The 23213-nt window shown below is 38.3% G+C and overlaps 2 protein-coding genes and 1 long non-coding RNA gene across 3 annotated transcripts in view; 2 read left to right on the plus strand and 1 right to left on the minus strand.

Annotated features, from left to right (window-relative positions):
* Positions 1 to 75: 75 nt before the first annotated feature.
* On the plus strand, positions 76 to 4551 carry LOC137185945 (ion channel TACAN-like). The gene is made up of 12 exons (XM_067594508.1): positions 76 to 1404; positions 1641 to 1759; positions 1994 to 2110; positions 2260 to 2319; positions 2534 to 2629; positions 2751 to 2840; positions 2994 to 3059; positions 3238 to 3299; positions 3407 to 3499; positions 3629 to 3693; positions 3973 to 4041; positions 4403 to 4551. The coding sequence occupies exons 1-12, from the start codon at positions 1336 to 1338 to the stop codon at positions 4514 to 4516; spliced, it is 1020 nt and encodes a 339-aa protein (XP_067450609.1). The 5' UTR covers positions 76 to 1335; the 3' UTR covers positions 4517 to 4551.
* Positions 1779 to 6453, minus strand: LOC137185949 (uncharacterized). The gene is made up of 3 exons (XR_010928939.1): positions 5978 to 6453; positions 4368 to 4510; positions 1779 to 2029 (listed from the first exon to the last, which is right to left on the minus strand). It is a non-coding gene; the product is annotated as an uncharacterized lncRNA (long non-coding RNA).
* Positions 6454 to 8261: 1808 nt separating this feature from the next.
* Positions 8262 to 23213, plus strand: part of porb (P450 (cytochrome) oxidoreductase b) — a 20431-nt gene continuing 5479 nt past the window's right edge. The window contains exons 1-9 of the mRNA XM_067595891.1: positions 8262 to 8282; positions 10218 to 10405; positions 17236 to 17284; positions 18219 to 18347; positions 18864 to 19016; positions 20202 to 20326; positions 20673 to 20762; positions 21417 to 21515; positions 23097 to 23212. Of these exons, the coding sequence (XP_067451992.1) occupies positions 10227 to 10405; positions 17236 to 17284; positions 18219 to 18347; positions 18864 to 19016; positions 20202 to 20326; positions 20673 to 20762; positions 21417 to 21515; positions 23097 to 23212 (940 nt within the window). The 5' untranslated portion in view covers positions 8262 to 8282; positions 10218 to 10226. The remainder of the gene's footprint in view (positions 8283 to 10217; positions 10406 to 17235; positions 17285 to 18218; positions 18348 to 18863; positions 19017 to 20201; positions 20327 to 20672; positions 20763 to 21416; positions 21516 to 23096; position 23213) is intronic.

Here is a 23213-nt window from a genome sequence, read left to right on the forward strand (position 1 = left end):
CGGCTGCCGTCAGTTGGTTGCGCATGCGCCTGTCATCACCGTGACGACAACAGTCACTTCCGGGTAGGCAACTGGCAGTTATGTAAAATTGGCAAACCTGTTTATTTCTGTAGTAATTTTCAGCCGTAACTTTAAAGTTCAAAGCTAAATAGTTGAACACAGTGGTCCAACCTTTCTGACGTTTCTGCTGTGCTTATTTTATGTGCTGTGTTGCTTTGCTGGTGTCTTTGATAAACCAAATCTACCCAACAGCGACATCCCACCGCCGGCCGGACTAACTGTTGAAACATTTTGTACTGGAGAAATTATTACAGCAGCGTGGTTATTGACCGGGACCTGCAGTTTTTTGTTATTTCGTTTAAATTTAATTCAACCAGAAAAATGAATGGATTGACCAAGTTTACAATATATACACTATAGAGAGAATTACATTTAAACTAAGAGCTAAGATTTATGTCTTAGATGAAAATTGGTCAAAATTGCTTACCCACGTGTCAACTATAAGGCTTGACCTTGTGTAATAATAAAACGCTCACATTTAGGACATATCTTCTAATTGAATTTTTGTTCTTCCATGTGCAGAATTATATGGGTTGACTTGATATAAATATGTACACATATACATATTTTGTCACTTGTTAAAGAGATGGATCCTCCCTTGTGGTTTGTTTGTTTAAGGTGTGTGTATTATGTCTGGGTGGCACCTTTTGCTCCTATGTACCACTTTTGTGTATATGTGTTCTTTAAAAGTTTAATAAAGGTAATTGTGCAGTATCAAGACACTGACTGTGCGTCTATTACGTGCAGTCTCTACAGGTAGAAAGGACACACACACACACACACACACAAATACAAAATTACCATCACATTACACATGCAAGAACATTTCCATAGACACCAGCCTCTATGGTAAAGTGAGTTACTGCTCAGTCCCTTCATTCACCCACCAGAGGCTGCTAATGTGCTGTGTAAGTGACAAAATTTGTCGAAAGAGAAAATATGCACAACAGAAACATCTAGCTGTCAGGGTGCTCAGTGAGCTATGGCAAACATAAAAATGTGGACATCTAGTCTTTCCATTGTATGCAATATAACAACAATAACCACTGTTAGCTCTGTGAGTGATAACTGAACAATGTGATAACCAGAGAATTACCACATAACACTGTCCAGATTGAAATGTTGCACATTTGTACCAGTCAAAGTTCACTTAAACCGCAATAAACTGTCTACAGAGATGTGATACACGCCCTGAAGACTAATACTTCAACATAGCATTATGTGCAAGTCATTTCTTTTGTCAGAATAGTGTGTGAACAGTTAAGTGCTCACAAAATGCCTCGAGGTTTAACAGACGTTCTGGAAGAATGGAAATGTCTGGAAGAAGAGTATCAACATGTTCAGGTAAGAAACAGATCGTAATCAGCTGACAATATCAAATTATTCACATGGGGCAGGTGTATCAATGCTGAAGTGTTACTCCAACCTGATGATGAAATGTTAAAACTAAAAAAAATATTAATAATGCTAATGCTAATTCACCATATTCCAAGGAAAGTTAAAAAAATACAGCAAATATTCCTTTTAATCTACACATCCCTTTGCTTTATGATATAACCTAATGTCATTACGTCATCCAGGAGACACACCGGATGTACTTACAGAAACTGGATGAAATATCTAAACTACAAAACAACTGCTCTTCCTCCATTTCGAGTCAGCAAAAGAGACTCAAGGAGATGTCCCACCTTGTGAAAAAGTAAGTGTCCACACACAAATTTGCATGGATACATGTTTATTGTCATATATGCAGATAAATACAGCACATCAGGCCACACACACATTATACGCTCACAGACTCACAGGGAGGAAGATAAGCTTACTGATACGGACAAAGTGGACCCTCCTCAGCTGACACTCAAATGACCCTCAATTGACTCACATGTCGTCATCTGCTAACGATATAGACTTGTGCCCTTTCATCATCCATCAGATGCAGCAAAGGACTATCAGAAGAAGATGCTAAGACCTTGGATGAAATAAAAGAGAAAATGAAGATGCGACCAAATGCTTTCTTTGAAATGAAAGCTTTCCTTCCCAAGAAAAATGGGTGATGACTTCTGTTCATTCAAAAGCCCTAAAATACAACTTCATGTCATTACTATGTTTAAAATACAACTTAAAAATACATTAATTACATGTATTACCTTATGTGAAGTTAAATAAAGTGAAAATGAATATTATTGTTTTATGTTACAGACTGTATCTCAGTCTGGTTCTTGGAAATGTGAACATCACTCTTCTCAGCAAGCAGTCAAAGTAAGCACTGAACCTTAACCCTGAACATCAAGTGAAATGATTTATCACTATCGCTCCAATAGCCACTTTAAATCAATATTTAAATTCTCCTTTATTTCCATGATTCAAATTAGGACAGAACAATTTTCTTTGCTGATGATATTCTGCCTATTTTATTAGTTTTGAAAAGCCCGGTACTATAAATTGTGTCCTGATTTTGTCACCTCCTTGTCAGATTTGCCTACAAAGATGAATATGAGAAGTTCAAGCTGTACTTCACTGTCATCCTGCTGCTATTCTCCTTCATATGCTTTTTCTTTCCGAGCTACAGGTAAGTATCAGCATGTCACTTCACGGCTTCTTCATCCTCGTCAGTTACTGTGGGTTTGTTTACATGGACGCTGTATGTACATTATGTTTAAATCCAGCACTCATCTTTTGTTTAACTTTAGGTTTCTTGATGCGATCCTTAATTTCCTGCTGGTGTGGTATTATTGCACTTTAACTATCAGGGAAAGTATCCTCATCAGCAATGGCTCCAGGTCAGCCCAACCACAATAATCATAAATACCATATTTTTCATAAATACAACATATTCATAGTAAAGTAATTTGCCTCCTTCTTTAAGCAATTCAGTTTGACTTGGTGTAAAAAAAATACAATCTAAATATCTAATAATGTGTCCTGCATTACAGAATCAAAGGCTGGTGGGTTTTCCATCACTATGTCTCAGCTTTTCTGTCTGGTGTAATGCTGACATGGTGAGTAGAGAAGAAGATTAAAAAAAACCCAAATAACAAACAAAATTAAATGAAATACCAACAAGAAGCTTGCCTATGATTAATTTATCAACATTTCTGTTCATCTTAAAGAAAAATCCATCCATTGAGTTGTACTTTTTGCTTTAAAATGACAAATGTTCTCCCTTTTACATCTAAGGCCTGATGGGAACCAATACAAGATATTCAGAAACCAGTTCCTTGCCTACTCCTTGTATCAAAGTAAGGTCAAGTACTTGGAACATATTTATGCTTCAAGCTTTTCCAAAGTCAAACCGAAGCCTGATCAGTATTGTCTTCTGGGTGCTTCTCTCATGTGGAACACACAGGTTTCGTTCAGTGTCTGCAGTGCTATTATCAGAGTGGATGTCTGTACAGACTACGAGCCCTGGGAGAAAGACACAACATGGATCTGACCGTGGGTGAGATATACACCGTAACACGCCAAGGACACTGATGCCCCATCAGGCATGTATCGGTTCCTCGTGCTATAACAGATGTGAGAGTAAAAAAAAAAGAAAATTTAAAGCCTGTTTGCTTTCTGTTTTTAGAAGGATTTCAGTCCTGGATGTGGAAAGGGCTGACGTTTCTTTTGCCCTTCCTGTTTTTTGGTCATGTGAGTACAGTCGGTGAAACTGAGACACTTTGCAACTACACTTGTGAAATTTCCTCAAACTAATTGCTTAGTTTGCATTAAAAATAACACTTTGTCATGGTTTAGATTGGATTACACAGACTAGCTGATAAAAAAAAAACTGCTGATGTCATTCTAAGGCTCATATTTAGGCATGATTTAAGACAATGTTTAGGTTATTGGTGCTTGCGCAGTTGAATACTATGTCCATTTCACTTTTAAACAAAACAAACCCACAAGTCCTCATGTTTTGTCTTATAGTTCTGGCAGCTCTTCAATAGCATCTCTCTCTTCAGAATGGCTCAGCTCCCAGACTGTAGAGAAGGGCAGGTCAGTCCCCAAGTTGTACTATTTCACTGTGTTCCTGCTTTTATAACGTTAAACAAATATGAATTTATTATGTGAAACATTTGTTTATACTATACACCACTAGAGGGCTTATTACAGTGTCTGTGCAATGAGTTCTCATTTGGTTAAAGATATTACAGACACCTTGTTCAAATAATGGTTTTGGTGTGTATTTTTCATTTCTCTTAGTGTAGATATGGCTTGAGCCTCAAGCACCAGCATGCTTGGATGTAACTCCAGCTGACTACACTCCCATTTTGTCTCCTCTATGTATCCAAAAAATGATTAATAAGAGCTATTTTGCTTACTCATGTTTTGTTCTCTATGTTCCTTATGATGCCAGGTCATGATGTGTGGTCTCTGCTTCCTTATTCTGTTCATGGGAAATTTCTTCACCACTGTTGCTGTAGTTCGTCAGAAGCTCAAGAGCAGGAATCAGAAACCAAAGCATCTGTGAAACATAATAAAAAATGCCAGAAATGTTGTCTCTTATGCTCCTGTCTGACTGAAAACTCATATAATCACTGCTGCTATCATTAACATTATTTGCTATAATAATATGCTGTCAACAAAGTCTGCTTGCTATTATTACAAAACACGTACAGTAGAAACGCAAAAATAAATCTGTGTTATTATGAATCACTTGCCATTAAAAGTTAAATTATGCTCCACAATGCTTCTGTGTTTTTATCTTTGTTGTACTTTTACATATTTTGTGTTTGTACCTGCATGTGTCTGAATATGTTTCTTCTTTTGGGCTTTTTATGTGGTTTAATTTGTATTGAGTGTGAATTCACACTCAACCCCGCAGGGACTAATGAAGTACAGTCCACATGATCACATTATGTTACATTATATTATTCTGTTTACATAATCATAGAACCAGGGGTGGGAAGTAATTAAATATTTACTCAGTTAAAATTTTTTGTATTTAACTTAGTATTTCAATTTTATGTTACTTTATACTTATATTCCACTACATTTCAGAGGCGCATATTGTAGCTTTTACTCCACCACATTTAGAGCATACAACTATAGTTCACAGCTGTAGATATAGTTATTTTGCAGATTAAGTTTTGATGTACAAATCTGGTTATGAGCTTATAAAATACAATGTGTTGTTATAGATTAAATGAACCATAAGTAAAATAGTTAAAGATCCTCTTGAGACATGTTTTAAGATGTATGTAAAATACTCTACTTTGAATAATAATTTGTGTCTAATATAGTTTTCAACAAAAAAAAAAAATCTTGTGAAAATCCTTAAAATGATATCTGTTCCTTCTCTCTCATCAAAAATTTCAGAATCTAGAAATATGCAAATAAGTTTCATTTCAAAAGTTTAACTGTAAGACACAAGATGTCTCTTTGTTCACTGTTAAGTCCTTTGTTAGTGTTTGTGCACTGGAGGCTTCAAGTTTCCACATCACAATTATGTAAGTTGCACACTGGACCACATTAGCTTCCAAAATATCTGTGATGTCACTAATCATGGTCATAGGCCCACCGCTTCAAACTGGATTTTCAATGAGCACAGAGAAACTTTTCTACTTTCAGCAGACAAATGTGAAAACAGCCTTCTAATGTCAAACTCTGCACATACATCATTCTGCACAGTGAAGCTCAAACATTCAACTGAAGGAACAAGAAGAAAAACACATTTTTTTTAGCTCTTCCTTCACCCGTTCAACATTAAAATCAGAAATAATGATCAAATATTATACAACATTACACTGACAGGGGCCCACTCTGTTGCATAATGAGTGTTTACTTTAGGTACATTTTGCTGATATGTACTTTTACTTAAGTAAGATTTTAAATCCAGGAAAAAAAAAACCTGAACACTTCTCCCACCACTGCACAAGAAAGCTGAGCATGCAGACTCATGCAAAGCTCACAGGGTTGTTGGGTAATCTACCATGTGTCCTTAGCACTCTGGACATAAACACCCTTTAAGTTGTGGAGAACAGCTTTGATGAGTTTGGCTGTCAGACTGTCAGGGATACAAAGAGTCTGTCCTGTTGGCTGGATTGCATAACCGTGACCCTTTGCCTGCTGCACCTTCAGCACATTGAACGAGCATAGCAGCCAAGTTACATGTGACGTTACGTTACAGACTAGTCCAAGTGAAGACACGTGTCTGCAGAAATTAAAGACAAATGTGCTTATTCTCGACAGCCAATCGAAGCAGAATTGCCTCTAAAAAATACACACATCTCAAGCTTATCAGTAGTGGGAAAAGTGAGGAAAAATTGCTGGATACGACGCATTTAGCCTTTAAGTTTTAAAAAAGTCCACCCCCGCTGCCAGGATCGAGTTAGTTTGACCCGGCATGGCGTAAAGTTTCCTTCCGCATTGTGAACAGTGTGAAGCTGACACAGAGGAGCGAGGCGAAGGTAAGCAGTGGATTAATTTCACCTTGATTGTTATCACATCGAGTTTAAGTCCGTGGCAGTCCGCAGGAGTTACAGGTTAGCAAAAAAAGACTCGCACGGTGGACTAAAACCTTCAAACACGGAGGAAATGTTCAGCTTTAGTTCAACATTAGCTTGACAGAAGTGCCGACTCCGGTGCGAGTTACGCAAACTGAGGCTAACTTATATCTGCTGTTAGTTTTCTCGGCGTGTGTATCTCAAAATACGTTGTTTTGGACATACCATGTTTTAGACAACATTATTGTGTTTCTAAACTAACTAGTTTTCTTCCACGGTGTCATGCTTTCAGCCAATATTGCCACGGTCCAGGGAATAGTCAGGGCCCTAAATCCATTCCCGCCGGCTATCTTTGTAATTTTTACTTATTTTATGCGTCATTTTATTAACAGGCAACATCTTTTTATTCATTGACTCATTGAGTGACTTAATTCCACTGGTTAATGTACAAGACTAAACTGAATGACAAAAACGCCGCTGGTAACTAGTGCCACCTCCTTGACTGTTACACAATTATTTGTTTTAAAAGTAGAAGAGTTGAATTTCGAGGATGAACTCCAGTGAACTCCGTCCATGTCAGATTCATTGATTAGTGCCCTTTTTAAAGCTTCTTTCATTTGACTTAAATGGCAACTATACACTGTGTGCCCTTTTAGTCAGTCTGGTCAGATCAGGGAGTGCATTAGGCATTGATTAGTAGATGGGTTAATATGACTGTACTCACTCAGTCCTAACATATAATAAATTATCGAGGATAAAAATATTAAAGCTAAAAGCTTATCTCCAATGTGATCCTTTAAAGGAAAGAGGGGGTAGGATGGCAGATATTCAAGTCAGGCAAGACCGACTAAAACATGTGCAATAACAAGACACACAGTCAAACTAACCAACAGATAGAGATGAGCAATTAATGGAATTTTTTCTCAAAATTACATTATGACATACTGCAATTTTCAAATTGCAGAAGGCACAATATTTGTTAAAGGCAAAATGTGCATTAAAATACCATTTCAAATTAAATATTGTCGTGCTGCAGAGATGTCCTGCCTACACATCGTATTCTAAACATCTTTGGTACAGATCCCCACAAAAACCAATGAAAATAAGAATAATGATGTATAAATTAGCATTCCTTCTGATATCCGTCTGATATCGCAGTTGCAATATCAGTCAAAATAGTCGCAACTAGATAGCTTTTCAAAATTGTTCAGCCCTACCAACAGACAGGCAAAAACAGAAGAATCACACAACAAGCAAAACAAACTCATGATTGTCTTTCCATCAACTATTTATTTACTAAAAGTTTAAAACCTGCTGTTGCTTCAGGGAACTATGGGAACCGTTCTAGAGAACTGCAGCATTGTATAAAAATAATCACATGCAACTGTGTTTTTCATCAAATTCCTCATAATCCCTCATAATTCACTGTTGATAATTTTGCCTGCAGGACTCTTGAATCTGAAAGGAATGATGTTTGTTAAGAGACCTGAATAGCTGAGGTGAACTTTCCTCAACAGCCAAGCTCTTCTCAAGAAAAATTTCACTTCTTTTGACAGATATTTTTCATCTTTTATGTTTGTAATGTCTTTCAAAGGGCACACAACACTGTGTGTGAAATCTGCAAGAGAGAAAATATAATTACTGAATTAATAAGTAGCTATTAAAATAATTACTGAAAGTTGCCTGGGTTGCTTTTTAGTGTACCTGTAGCTATTGATGTTTATGACGTTAATTGTGTTTTCAGTTGCTTCGGTGTTAATTGACCCTGCTGGGAGATCACTAAGCAAAGAGGTTGGTGTGGAAAGTACATAGCAACAAACAGAAGACACTGATGCTTGGTATGTGACACAGTTTGTCCTGTTCTCAACTTGTTGCTTGTTTCCCCAAAATGATCGGACTTAACATGAGTTGGCAGTTTGTTTGAAAAAACATACCTAAAACTAATATTTCTGTATATGTGATAAAGCTATAGCTCTCAGTATAACCCAGTAACAGGCATGAAGTTGAATCAACACCTCTCTAAAAAAGTTTAAACAAAAGCTGATCATAACCATCATGACGGCAGGGTTTATTGCAGTTTTAGAGTGTTGAGTTTCAGCCAGGTGTGTGTTTTTAAATGGCGTTGTTTTGCCTTTCGAAATCATCAACAGTTAATTATGAGGAAATTGGATGAATGACACAGTTGGGTGTGATTATTAGAAACCTTTGATTACTTAATTGGCTGCTAACATGCTGGTAAAACTGCTGTGTAGCTACTGTCAAATAAATACATATAATAAATAATAAATACAAGTTTTCTGACGTGATATGAAATGCTTGTTTTAGTGATGTCTGAATCTAACGCACATTGCCTGAATGAACTTACTGGATAGTTTAATAATGTTTTTATCTATCTTAAGTGTTATACCTCATGAGGTCAGTGTGACGTCTGTACTTAGGGGTATTGGCTCACAGATATATCTGTACAGTGAGTCAGCAGTCCAGTAGTGTGTGTGTTTACACGTAGCTAAGAAAAAAAAAAACTCCAATCATACTGTTCTGTAGTTGTGGACTAGCCAGCTTATAGGATTAGAGAAAACCTGATCTACATGTTTTCACTCCATGAACAAAATTGAAACATGAGAGCTCAGAACACGAAGTCCTCTCGTGCACAGCGAGAAAAGAGTTGCCGATACATTGCAAAAGTTTCCTCAGGTATCGAGAGCAGTGGGCTACAATGCCGTTGTATGTAAAGCCAATTGTCCAATAATGCTTGCACAAAAGCAGTCATTGTATGGTATAGCATGTAGAATATGGCTCACATCTGTTAGTGATCATATTGCTCTGTGCAGTAGCTTAACCAGTTTTATGCCAGAGTCTCCGGTTTTGTTAAATTAGGAATTAATAGCTAATAGCTGAGAACTGAAACAGATTTTAAATTACAGATTTGAAATTACAGCTCATTGTCCCTTCGATTTATACTGAACACATTCATCACAAATTGTGTAAAATAGACAAAAGCAGTAAAGGGCACATGTACTCTAAACTGTAGGGCTGTAACTAATGATTGTCGTAGATCTGGTGGGTAGTTTTTATTTTAATCTTTCTTTTCATTATCGATTTAATCTGCAGATTAATTTCTTGATTAATAGATTAATTGTTCTGTCAATAAAATGTCTGTAAATATTGAAAAATGACCATTATAAATGACCCACAGCCCATGTTGACGTCCTCAGATGTCTTTTTTTTTGTCTGACCAACTGTCCAAAACACAAAGATACCCAGTTTACTATCATGTTTGACAAAGAAAAGTATCAAATTCACAGATTTGAGAAGCTGGAATCAGCAAATGTTTGGTAATTTTGCTTTAAAAAAGACCAAAACGACAATTCAATTATCAAAATAGTTGCAGATTAATTTTGTTGATCAACTAATCGATTAATCAACTAATCAATGTGATTCTATAGAATAGAAAAATAAATGTCCATTCCCAGAGTCAAAACTGATGAAAGCAAACTGTTAATTTAGACTAACAGTCCAAAAACTCAAAGGGTTTATTATACAATGATGTGAGGCGCTGCTAATATCTGCTACATTTACTTATAAAATAATGGATCATCAATTATTACATTAGATTAATTTTCTGTCAAGTAATCGATTTAATCATATGTGTTTCATAACTATTGAAGCGTTTGCTTTTTTTTGCTTGTGAGACTGGTCTAACAGCATTGTTCTTTCCCAATGTAGAGTGTCAACATGGCAGATATGGACCCTGAGACCACCACCCACACCGAGCCCATGGTGGACGAAGAGGAGCCTCTTTTCAGCAACCTGGACCTCTTCCTCTTCTCCCTGATTGTCGGCCTCGTCATTTATTGGTTCATGTCCCGCAAGAAGCCTGAGCCCATCCCTGAATTCAAGAAGCTCGATACACCGTGAGTACACCCATCAGAGTTTTAACTGATCAAATCTTTTTACAGATTTTAGCTTCCATAAAGAGTAATTTATGCTTCTTATCTTTCCACACACAAGTTGAAATGTTGGCTTTTAAACACTTATTTTTACTTCACTTTCATGCACTATGGTAACAATAAAATGAAGCATTTTTATACCATACTTATGTAAAACGGTTGTTGGAAAGAGTCATCCTCCTCTGCATTACATTACCCTCCTTTTGTGAAGTGCTAGCTCTGGTCAGCCATATTGTAAACATTATACAGTACATACATGTTGATGCGTACTTAACCAGCGCATCCAGACAGCTAGACATCCGAAGTTTGTCTTCAGGTATTTGAATCATAATCTCAGAATCTCATAGGTAAGGGTAGCCTTGCTCTTGGCCTTGTCCTTGACTTGCAATCTGTAGCACTTCTTATTTAATCAGTAACCGGTCGTGATGTAATCTATCAATCTATGGAGGCACCATATTTACTTTGGTACACAGATAATTTGTGACCCTCAAATCGTAAAAGAGTGACTCTGCGTTTAGCTTTTGTCCCAACATTAACAACGTGAGTCATGTATGTAAGTCATTATACACACATTAGCGCTACTGAAAAAAAGCTTCTTATCACCTCCACTTGGCAAACATGACTTGAACTCTTGCCAGGCCAAGCTCTTGAGTAAACGCTCATTGGGGTTGGGGTTAGTTGGAGGCATTTAAAAGTGGGAATTAGTGTTTTAAATCCACAAGTGACATCATACATGTATTTTGCTATCAAAAAAAAAAAAATTAAATCTAAAGCCATAATCAGTTTTTCTTTTGAGATCCAGTCACTGCTACAGACGGTGTGTGTAAAACCTATAAGATATGACGTTTTTGAGTAAAAATGACATCACTTACTTTTTTAACCATTGTTTTCTTTCATTGTCATTGGACATTGCATATAGGTAGCTCAGTGATCTGATTGCGTCTTTGTACTAACCTGCAGCTAGAAAGAAACAAAAATTCTCCAAATCCATCAAATTCTGCATACAAGTTGTTTCTGTAAAGCCGTTGAAGCAAGTGTGTGAGAGTGCACGGCTTAAAGCTCTTGTAAATGTTCCACTAGGAGCGACCTTTGTTTTCTCTCTCTCTCTCTCTGTCTCTCTCTCTCTCTCTCATGTCAATGCCTGCAAGCTTCCCCTGCCCTCTTCCCTCTCCTCATCACTTATCAGTGGATTGATAGAGGCTTGGCTCGTTTTCAGGAGGCTCTCCTTCCACCGGCCACATTTTTTTTTTTTTTGTCCCTCCCCAAACCACAACACAATTTCTTTGGTCACCGGAGTAAAGCCACAGGCCAGTAGCAGCCATGCTCACTGTGTGGCTGAGGTCTCGCATGGTTGTGTGAATGGAGATAGTGTTGAGCTAGGAAGATCCTGGCCATTTGTGTGAAAACAGGAGGTTGGCAAGGAGGAGGAGGAGGTGGGGGGGGGGACCCTCAGGGAACATGTTTTGCTTTGGGAAGAGTGTGTATCTGTAGAGGGCGGGAATACAGGAAGAGAACAGAGCAACACAAGCGCCAAGCTGGTCTCCCCTCCCCTTAAAGGGAGCAGTGATTACTAACTGTTATGAAGGGGGCGTAGTCTTCCATGTCTTTCCTGTGCTTTTGTTTTTGGCCCTGAACCCATTTTGAAAGTTCCCTGGAGAGCGAACGAGGAGGGCGAGCCAAGCTCCTTTTGTGAGTCCTCTCCAAAGGTGGAAAGTTGAGGCAAAAGACAAGAAACCCTTTCTTTGCCCTGAGTTACTTTTTTTTTTTTTTTCATTCTTCTTTCCCCACTCCCCTGTTTTTCTTTTTAGTGTGTGTGCGGGCTGAGCTGCTCTGCCATTGGAGTAGGACCATGTCACAAATGGAATCCTTTTATGATAAATGAGGTTGCCATAGCAATGACATTCCCCTCTCTCCTCCAGTGAGATGGGGGCGGGGGGACACTTCAGAAAAACTACCATTCACAGCCCCCCCGCCCCCCCCCTCCTTCTCTACACCCCACAACCCTTCAATGGTCCACTGAGGAGTTGCTCTGATAACTGGCCAAATTCTCAGAATGGATCTTGTAGACTTTTTCGTTCCTAACACCTTTCAGACCGGAGAGGAAAAGGGGGCGGGGATGAGGGGGGTGTGGGGTGGGGGGGGGAGGCATTTTCAGACCCAGAGTGTTTCAGTGTGTGTTTGTGTGAGTCAAAAGTGTGGGTCTGTAGCTCGGCTACATTTTATGGGAAAGTCAGTTTCCCACCATTGTGTCCTCAGCGGTTGCCAGACACTGACAGGGCTTGTAGGCTGCTGTGTGCTCTGTGTGTGTGTGTGTGTGTGTGTGTGTGTGTGTGTGTGTGTGTGTGTGTGTGTGAGTTAGAGGAACAGACGCTGCTGGTTTCAGAGAGCAGCACAGGAAGAGGCAGAGTTCAGATCGTGCTGGAGCCTCTGAGGTGAAGGCAAGGCAGCTCTTAAAAACCTGTGAGCGCCTTTCTGGACTGGTTTTTATTTTTCCGTCTTGTGGTTGTGGAGTGTTGACGTCCCGCTTTTGATATTGAGCGTGGCGGTTCCCGGCGTGGCCTAGCCAGTGGTGCTAGTGGCAGCGGTGAGCTACAGGGCTTCATGCCATGGGCTGTGTCTTCTCCCTGCCAGAGGACAGGAGAGATGCTGCCGAGAGGTCAGTAAAGTGTTTGTTTTATTGCTCCTTGTGAGGCACAGCGAGAGATTTATTTTAATGATGCTTGCTTGACATTGTCGTAAACATTTCTCACCAGACGTTGTTTAATCCTGATGCTTAGTTTGATAGCTCACACCAGATTTAGTAGTTTTTGAATGACACCTTTTGTAAGTTATTTGTAAGTGTTAGTCGCTGGTTTCTATGAAAGACTGGCAAAGAAATGGTTTCAAAAGCTACCCAATGTTCCCATTATGTTAACAGATGGTGATAAAATCAGCTCGTCTACAAAAAAAATTTGATTATTGCGTCCTCTGTTTTCTTTTTCTTTTTTTCTTTCTCTACCAGCTCCTCAAACACTGTTAGTCAGTCACTGCGTTTCCTGCCTTCCTCCTGATTTAATCAGTAAACATGGCATTATGTTTCATTTCCATTTTTATTGGGGTCTTTAAATGGAAAACACGTCTCTTGATTGTAGCATCATAAGATCACGTGCATGTGTGTGAATGAGCCTGTGTTACAGAACAAGACCAAACCAACTTGTTTGAAAAGTTTTAGTTCCTGGATGGATGAATGAATGGAAACTTCTTTTTGACCGTATATATACAGATGATGAGCTCTGAACAGTTTGGACTAAACTGTAATTGTTCAAACGATGAGTCAACGCCAGCATGCACGGGTTTGTTTTCATGTGGGGTTCAAGACGTCGCTGAAAGGAAAAGATGTTAAAGCTCAGGGGCCAATTTTACTGAACTGGATAAGAGCAAAGTGCAACATCTGCAAAACATGGATTTCAGTCAATGGGCTTGTGTTAGCAATGCAAGACCTTTTGAAATGACTTTTTTTAGAGCTGCATGCTGCATCCCAACAGGCTACTTGGCCTTTAATTACCTGCATTAGTTTAACTAAAATCTGATATGAAAATCTAATGTTATTAAAGTCAAGCCGCCAGCCGTAGCAGAGGACTTTATTACGGTTTTATGAAATGGCTGAAGTATGCCGAAACGTCTGTCTTTTGTGTTCAGCCGTGTAATTTAATAAAAAGAGATTTGAGAATGTTTTTTGACTTTTGTTTCAGGAATGCCAACAAAAACGTATGATTGGCTCACCTCTACAGTAATGTTGGTCCGTTTTGGACAGTAACTAGTAGATCCACAACACTAGTGATGTGTCATCAGCTATGATTTGTTCCCTTTTTGTTTTTTCCTGTAAATGTATGTTCTTCCTATTAGAACTTTGTATTCTACTGAGATATAAAAAAAGTAAGCCAACCAGTTTTCAGTTAGGGAACTGACCAAGTAGTAATTACAAATTCTGTTTGAACAGTTATTAATGAAATTGCACTTGATAAAATTCTAATCAATGAATGTATCTAGATATTAGCACACGATGCTACGAACGAAATGTCTCAGAATTTCACTGAAGATTGCTGTTAATTTAGAGTTAAAAAGTTGGGGAAGTTTATCAAATATTGTGTCTACTTCTTCATCTAATGTTGATCTTGTATAATTTCTCACATGCTCAAGATACCTGTATTTGTTGTGACAGTATTCAGATACTACAAGTTATTTAGTAAAATGGCTTGTTTTCTAATGATACACAGAAAAATCCTCCCTGTTAAGTGGCTGCGGAGCCGATGAGGCTGTCTGAGCTGATGATGACCGTTTAGACAGATCCTGTTAAATCTGTCAGGAATGCTTGAGCTAGAGGGCAAAGGCTTGCTTTTAAATTTCAATCAGGAATTCACTTCAGACTACAATCCGTATAAACCACGGGGGCCAGTTTTTATGGCGTGTTCGGCATCAGTCCCACATGCCTGCACTCTGCCCACTGCTGTTCTCTTGATGGGTTCCTTAGGTTGTAAATTTTGAGACTAAAATGTGTGTTTAAGACAATATAGAGTCAGATACCAGTGGTGTTTAATGCGTTTACACCTCATATAGACAGCTGGTGCAGTTAAGACAAAAAGAGCACAGTAAAATCTATCTCTGGAAACAAAAAATATATTAATCTTGCATACTATTTCTGCTTGTAGTCATTTGTAGTCTTTTTATTTGCAGACAGAATTGCAGCTGTCCACTCAGGCCTTTGATGCTGAATGGAGCGGCATTGCCTTTTTTATTTGGTGTGATAATAGATTTTGCATCTTGTGTCCCTTTTTTTTTTTTTTTAACCAACACTGTTTGTACATGTTGTTTTGATCTGTTCTCATCCATTAATTCCTGGAAACATGAATCAAGCTTTTAAATTACCGTCGGGTATAAACTGTAGTGATTACGTATCTACCACTTGACTCCCTGTAATAGTGAAAGTTTCGTAATCTCTGCTTACGCCCAGTACGTGCTTGCATGTTTGTACATGAGTATGACTAATACTTGCAGGCTGCAGAGTCACTGCTCTGCTACTTCCTGTTACATGAGGATAACTCTAACAATGACTAGACAAATTGTCGCCCAGCAGTTGGAGTCACACATTTGTTCAGATGTTATTTAAAAGTCTGTTCACATTATAATTTGTTGTCTGGCTGAAAGCAATAAAACAATATTGATAAGAGGGTTTTTCAGATATCATTGTCTATCAAAATATGGCAAATGTGTGCAAAACCACATCAAACAATCAAAACTGATGTTTAATGTAATGAAGCAGGTAGAGCTGCAATGATTAGTCAATCAATCGATTAGTTAGTTGACTAAAAGTTCCTTTGAAAAAACCCCCACATTTTTCCCGCTTACCTCTAGTCAGTGTTCAGTTAGTTTCAGTTTTATGCAAAGGCAGATATATCAGTAAACTGAAACCATCTACATGGCTAGATACCCTTAAGAGTAAATGATAGATTTTTGTGATTTGGATAAACTGACCCTCTAAGTTCTGCTTATTACGCAATGTGTGGTTATCGGTGTTGTGTTTATATTTCTCTAGTCAACTATTAAATAATTTGTCAACTGTTTTTGATAATTGATTAATCTTTTGAATTAATTTTTTTAAGGAAATGATGTCCACATTCTCTGATTTCAGCTTCTCAGCTGTGAATATTTTCTGGTTTCTTTAGTTCTCTATGACAGTAAACTGAATATCTTTGGGTTGTGAACTGTCGGTCGGGACAGAACAAGACGTTTGAGAACATTGTCTTGGGCTTTGGAAAACAGTGATCGAGATTTTTCACCATTTTCAGACATTGTATGGACCAAACAACTAATCGACTAATGGATAAAATAATTGACAGATTAATGGATGATGGAAATATTTGTTAGTTGCTGCTCTAGAACCAGTTTCAGCGTTGTGCACCAGCAAGCCAAAACTTAACATGTAACACAAAAGCTCTTGTTTTGAGCTGAACTGCTTAAAATCAGCAGAAACTTGATATACCACAACATGATCACATGACCAAACAATGCAGTTTCCCTGAAAGCCAGTAAACAATAATGCTGACTTATTACCCAGTTCTACTCTGTTGTTTGGTTTGGTTTGGTAGTGTTTTACCTAAAATGATTCAAATGTCAAGCTTGGTGTTTACCTACACTGTCGGACTATTACCTGCCTCAGTCTCACTGGTCTATACTCTTTTCTCACCTTTGCTTTATAAATAAGAAGCAAATCCTTTTTATTGGCCTAACTTTAAGTGCCCAACTCTTAACTGTTTGGTTAAAGGTAGAGTCTGCAATCTCTAGGAAAACAGAAAGGTCACGTCAGCACCAAAAGTCAGGATGGGAGCCTGCAATCCATCATGAACTTATTGACAGGTCACTAAAAACAAAGACTGACACTAAACCCAGCAGGAAAACAGGCCTATCCAATTTCCAATTATGATTGAGGGACACAAAAAAGTCTGATTAAGTCAAATTCTTAAAGTCTGGTTATATACCTGAAGCATTGAAATGATAAAGAGCTATTTTACCCTGCAGCTATTTCACTTATGAATGTTAGTTATCTATTATGTCAAAGAGCAACATGCCCAACAACCTCATCACTTGACCTTTTACTCTCCATTTGAATTTATGTTAACAGTAAGATATATTTTTGAAGAAATACTGTCACCACTGTTGACCAGTAGCTTGTTTTTAATCACAGTATTATGTTCTTTATGTTTAATTATTCTGATTACAGTTACTTAACAAGTCAAATCTGGTATTTTTCCCCCCAGAACACCCACTACGAGAGAGACAAGTTTCATCGAGAAAATGAAGAAAACGGTAAGTGATGTTGCTTTCAACAAGCAATGTGTTTTTCCCCCAGTTAACTTCACCCTTTTCATCACTTCTGTTTCAGTCGTGTTTTGTATCCACTTTTTTTTATTTTTCCAACAAAGATACACTGTCCAGGAGCAGTTTTGTTGTTGCTGCTGTTCCAAAACATTACTCAGTGTTAAGAAATCATTTTTGAAGAGTGTGAACCATTTGGACTGACAGATACGTTGTTACATGAAGTTAATGTTGTGTCCCCGATCCAACTTGAAGATGTTTTACCTGTTTGGAAACCTGTTTTATCTGCAAGTCGAAGTACCTCAGTACCTCGACAGCCTGCAGCCCATAGTTGAAAAGATCTACATCCAGTAAAATACTAAAATTGAGTTTTCCTGCTTTTTGGCTCAGTGAATCAGGAATATGGTGTGTATAACAGTCTCCCTGCTAATGCGACTACATGCAGTTCTAGTTTTAGACCGACTGAAGACTGTTTTGACTTTGATGGTCCTCTGTTTCAAGCCAACCCTGGGAAAAGACTTTGGTTTTGAATCATGTGGTTTTGCAGCAAATAGTTCAGATACCATGATGGTGGCAGAAAAGAACTTTGGCCCCCAAGGCTATTTGATTTAGTCGTTGGTTTTCTTTGTTATGAATTATCATGGCAACACTGCAGGCAAGTATTTCATGATTCTGACAAATGTGTGTACAGATGGACCTGTTTTTTTATGTAAAGATAAGATATGCATTGTAGAAAAGCATATCTTAAAAATGTAGGTTTGTTGTAATGTGCCTCTGCTTGGAAATGAAGAATAGATTAACTGCATCTGTTGTGAGTTATATAAAACAGCCTCCAGACATGAGAGACGGCTTAGCTATAATTATAATTGTGGAAAGAAGTTTTTACATTCACCATGTAAATGCTTTTCTGTTAATTTATTACCAGGGCAAGAACATCATTGTTTTCTACGGCTCCCAGACGGGCACAGCGGAGGAATTTGCCAACAGACTGTCCAAAGACGCTCAGCGCTACGGCATGAAAGGAATGTCTGCCGATCCAGAGGAATACGACATGGTAATTTGCATCAGTGGAACAACATACAAATCACAAAAATAAGATTAACACAGGTCCTTCTCATTCTTTCATATGATATTTAGTGTAATTACCAGAGAGTTATGTGTGAAGTTGTCATTAAAAATAGTGTCACTGCAGTGCAGGAAAAGCAGTCATCCACTTTAGTGGCAATTGTTCTGAATAATTCAATAATCTGATTCTTTGTTCAGACATGAGACTATAATTAGTTTGATTATGAACAGTTTGTAATAACTGCCAGGGTAATGTGATTCTCTAGCTAAATAAAGTCCAGGTAAGTGAGTCCACAAAGATCCAAGGACAGCACATGCTCAAATCATTTGTGTGTGCTATTTTAGTCATGATAATGCAAAGTACACAATGTTATGATCTCTGGTGTCTTCAATAATGTGTTGAAACACTGTAATGAGAATAGGCATAAATAATATACACTGGTTTGTTAGTTATAAGTAAAACCTCAATGCTCACTGTCTGTGGTGCTGGTGTTCCCTTCTGCAGGGTGAAATGTCCCGTCTGTCTGAGATCAATAACTCCCTCGCCATATTTTGCATGGCCACCTATGGTGAAGGAGACCCAACAGATAACGCCCAGGACTTCTATGACTGGCTGCAGGAAAATGATGATGAAGACCTCTCTGGACTAAACTACACGGTGAGTCTTTATTCTCTGCAAAGGTATACGTAAAAGATTTTCTCTTAAAATATGTCAGAAACAGTAATTGTACAAGAATATGCCTTTTTCACAGCAGACGTTTTGACCCGTCATAGTAGGAAATGTCCCAGCACACAATGACAGTTAGGCGGCGTGCACAATACCAGCACCTTGAAACTGAAGCAGCTAAAGAGATTTCAGTCATGATTCATTTAATTATTTACAACTGTGCTTTACCTACTGTGACATGTTTCGAAATGTCTTCTGCAAGAAAGGCCTCTTGTGTTGGTGACGGCAGTTGAAACCACTTCAGAAGTTAGATGGCGCATTTGGTCGCTCATGAAATTATGTATGTATGTATATATGTATATGTGTGTGTGTGTGTGTGTCTGTGATTGAGCTTTAATGCATGTAAACTCTAGTTAAATGTGATAAGTTATAATGATTTAAGCTAGTTGATCCCAGATTACCTCTAATAGAGTGGTGAATATACATATGTACCTACATTTTTAAAATATGCACATTTACTGTATAGTTTCTGTTTTACTCACTGCCTACACTCCTTCACCACACTGCTGGAAAGATCATTTAGCTCTTAAAGAATGCAAATGATTTCCCTTTGAGATTTTTTAGAGGTAAAGTTACATGGAAATTTGAATAGCGAGTTTGGACTGGTGGGATATACAGGCTGGATTTGCATTACTCCAGTAATAAACGAATTGATATGAGTCTCCTCCTTTTTAAATTCAAATTTTGTTCACTATTGCTGTTCCCAAACTTGTTTTTTTGTTTTTTTTCCTTCTCGTATGAGTCACGCCATGTCAGTTTGCATGTCTGTCTTATTGATATTCAGCGTTTCGCTAGCATGAGCTGCGTTGGGCTTTGTGTGCATCCTGAAAGAAAAGGCTTTGTGCGTTGTCATGTCTGGTCTGTCTCTGCTTGTGTGATTGTGTCATTGTTGGGGTGCAGCGCCCCTGGCCTAATTTGAGTGAAGAGCTGAACTGTGGGAAATCTAGTTAAATTCTTGGGCACAGTCACGTCCTTCACTCCGTATTTAATCCATTGTCTGTCTTTTAATAATTCAAATTCATTAAGTACTCTCATTTCCAGTTAGCTGAAACATGACAAGACAGGCAATTAAACTAAGGCTGTTTTCTGATGAGTTTTGCCCTGGTCTGTCTACAGGTATTCGCTTTGGGCAACAAGACATATGAACACTACAATGCAATGGGAAAATATGTCGACAAAAGGCTGGAAGAACTTGGGGCAAAGCGCATCTATGACCTTGGTTTGGGAGATGATGATGGCAAGTAAGTGACCCATCAATCCTCTGAGCCAAAAAAGAAATGATGACTTTCCATTTTTCACTGAAATTTACGCAAGAAATGTTGAAATCTAATGAGCTGTGAATTTTAATGATTTATGCCCCTCAGAGGATCAACCATTTGCATCTTGAATCTCCTAAAGAAGTTTTCTTGTGAAAAAACAAAAGTTAGCCTTATCTTTTTCTTAATTTGTTTCACTTGAAAGTAAAAAAAGGATCATCATTACTGCAAAATGTATGTGGTTGTCATTGTTAATGAGAAGTCTTAGTCGACCTTAGGTTGAATGAGTCAATCTGCTGTCTCACCTGACTCTCCTGGTTTTGTCTTTCAGTCTGGAAGAGGATTTCGTTTCATGGAGAGAGCAGTTCTGGCCGGCCGTCTGCGAGCACTTCGGAGTGGAAGCCTTGGGAGATGAATCAAGGTTTATTGATGATCTTTGCTTCTTTTTTTATCATCTAGATGTTTACTCTTCAATTATATTTGGTATAATCAGTTATAAATTGTTGCATTTTACTCTAAATCATTTTTACCAGCTCTTTTATCCCAAAAAGTTCCTTGTGTGAGGATCCTGAAGGGAACACTAAATGAAAGGGGACTGCGTAATGATGTGTACTGTCAAATAATATACATTATTGTCACTGTCAAATGAAAGGCTGTTTCTATTAATGCCAACATTTCACAGCCATAATTTGAGATTCACAGCTGTTTCCTTAGTAGAATTTCCTACAGCACTTAGAGGAGTATGAACTCCTACTTCAGTTGAACTTAAAACTTGAAAACTTGTGTTGTCACAGGTTTTAAATGCAGCACAACCCAAACTCTTTTTTTTTTAAACAAGCATATCTTGACTAAGACTTATGATGTTAACATTATATCTGAATCATAGTAAACTCCACCCATCTGTGTATGACATAAACAAATGCCAATAATCATTTGTAGGAGGTTTTTTTTTAACCCAGGTTGGCTTATGTCATTCTTTAAAAAAAATCAGAAACAAGTGTGACACCATTCTAGCATCTATTTTAGTTCTCTGTGGTGTATGAAGAGGTTAACTTTAAGCTGTTTCCTCACACAGCATACGGCAGTATGAGCTGAAGGAGCACACCGACATCAACATGAACAAAGTGTACACAGGCGAGATTGGCCGTCTGAAGAGTTTTGAGGTCCAAAAGCCGTAAGTACTGCACCAGAGACAACATTCACTACCAGAACTCATTCTTCACTGTGATGCTGTCTGCTCAGCCATCACTCACATTTCACCTACATTTATAACCAGCTGCAAAGTTTACAAAAGGTCATTTTGTAAAAATGAAGCTTTCTGCCCCCTAGTGGATGTAGAAAACACATTTTCACAGCCTTCCTTTAACCGAACCTTAAAGGCATACTCTGCAGGATTTGTCAGTTGGTGTTTGTAAACACAACATTCAAAGTTGGCCCCTCCTCTCCGGCTCAACGACACCAGAGCAAGATAGAGTGAGAGAGAGAGCAGTGGTGGTCGGGTAAGCTAGAGAGTGAATGAAGAGAGAGTGGCGATGGCGAGAACAAAGCAGTGAATCAGATAAATAAAACATTACTTTCTTATTATTTCACTGCAGTTTAGGGCTGTTGGAACGAATTTTAGGAGTCTTATAATTCAAATAGTAAAAAATGATACAAATCAAATGCTGAAATTACTGTTCGAATGTGTTTTTGTTTTTTTGTTTTTTAATTTTATAAATGTGTTGGCTAACATTAGCGGAGTGAGACGTCTGTCCTCCCTCCTGTTTGGGCTTGCAATACACTGATGGAAACCCCACATCTGATGAATCACAATATCTCTTTTAATGTGCTAACGTAACATCACAATCATCAGAAATGGCAGAAAGCAATGCACCTATGGAGATCAGCACTCCTGATCAATGGACTTGCAGTGCATCGAGACCCAAATAACACATCACGTATTGATGTAAATAAGCGCATACTGATGTGGTTTTATTTATATTTCACATAAGTGTGTAGTTTAATTACTATGATCCAGTACGATGAAAGCTTATTTAATATTTATATTTTAGCTAACGTTACTCATTTGGTGCCTAACCTTAATTGTGACTTAGCAAGAAAGCTATCACCTGTTTATTGGTAATATTGGATTGCCCTCTATTGGACAGAACGTATAACAACCATTGGTAATGCATAAGCCCGTGTATGCGGAATTTGCTGGATTTGGTGTGAATGCAGCCGAAGCGCACGCTTCATCCTGTCTGCTGTGGCTGCTGTGTGTGTGTGTGTGTGTGTGTGTGTGTGTGTGTGTGTGTGTGTGTGTGTGTGTGTGTGTGGCTCAGCCCCGCCCTCAGTCAAACAGACACACAGAGAGCAGAGGAGAGAGACAGAGACAGCGATGTAACCTGCTTGCTACGCTATGAGTCCCAACCTCACACCCTGCATCCTATTATTGGCTTGAGGCTACACACCCACTACCCAAAGGCTGACGCCCAGAAACGTGCCGAACATAACAAAATAATGAGAAAATACAGGCTGAGGGCAGAGTCTGTGTAGATAAATACACTCCTAGTGGATCATAAGTGATGATTGAGAGGGATTATTTTTGTTGTTTTTTTTAGGAAAATCCTGCATAGTTTACCCTTAAACAAGTCCTTAATGTATTGAGGAATAGATCTTAGTTCTTTTTTTTTATTCAAGTTGGATTTTACATGTTTTTGTGATTATATTCAGCCCTGTGTAATTTTACATTTAAGTGATGTTCTTTTATTCACAGGCCCTTTGATTCAAAAAACCCTTTCCTGGCACCAGTCACTGTCAACCGCAAACTCAACAAAGGTGGTGATAGGCATCTTATGCATCTTGAAGTAGACATAACAGGCTCCAAGATCAG

Source organism: Thunnus thynnus, chromosome 7, assembly GCF_963924715.1.
Source record: "Thunnus thynnus chromosome 7, fThuThy2.1, whole genome shotgun sequence".
Taxonomy (NCBI): Eukaryota; Metazoa; Chordata; class Actinopteri; order Scombriformes; family Scombridae; genus Thunnus; species Thunnus thynnus.

What these genes read in the sequence shown, in the direction of transcription:
- LOC137185945 (XM_067594508.1), top strand. Translation starts at nt 1,336, where the DNA reads ATGCCTCGAGGTTTAACAGACGTTCTGGAAGAATGGAAATGTCTGGAA. An exon ending in TTCCTTCCCAAGAAAAATGG is followed by an intron (nt 2,111 to 2,259) that starts GTGATGACTTCT and finishes TTTATGTTACAG; the next exon opens with ACTGTATCTCAGTCTGGTTC. An exon ending in CAGACTGTAGAGAAGGGCAG is followed by an intron (nt 4,042 to 4,402) that starts GTCAGTCCCCAA and finishes TTATGATGCCAG; the next exon opens with GTCATGATGTGTGGTCTCTG.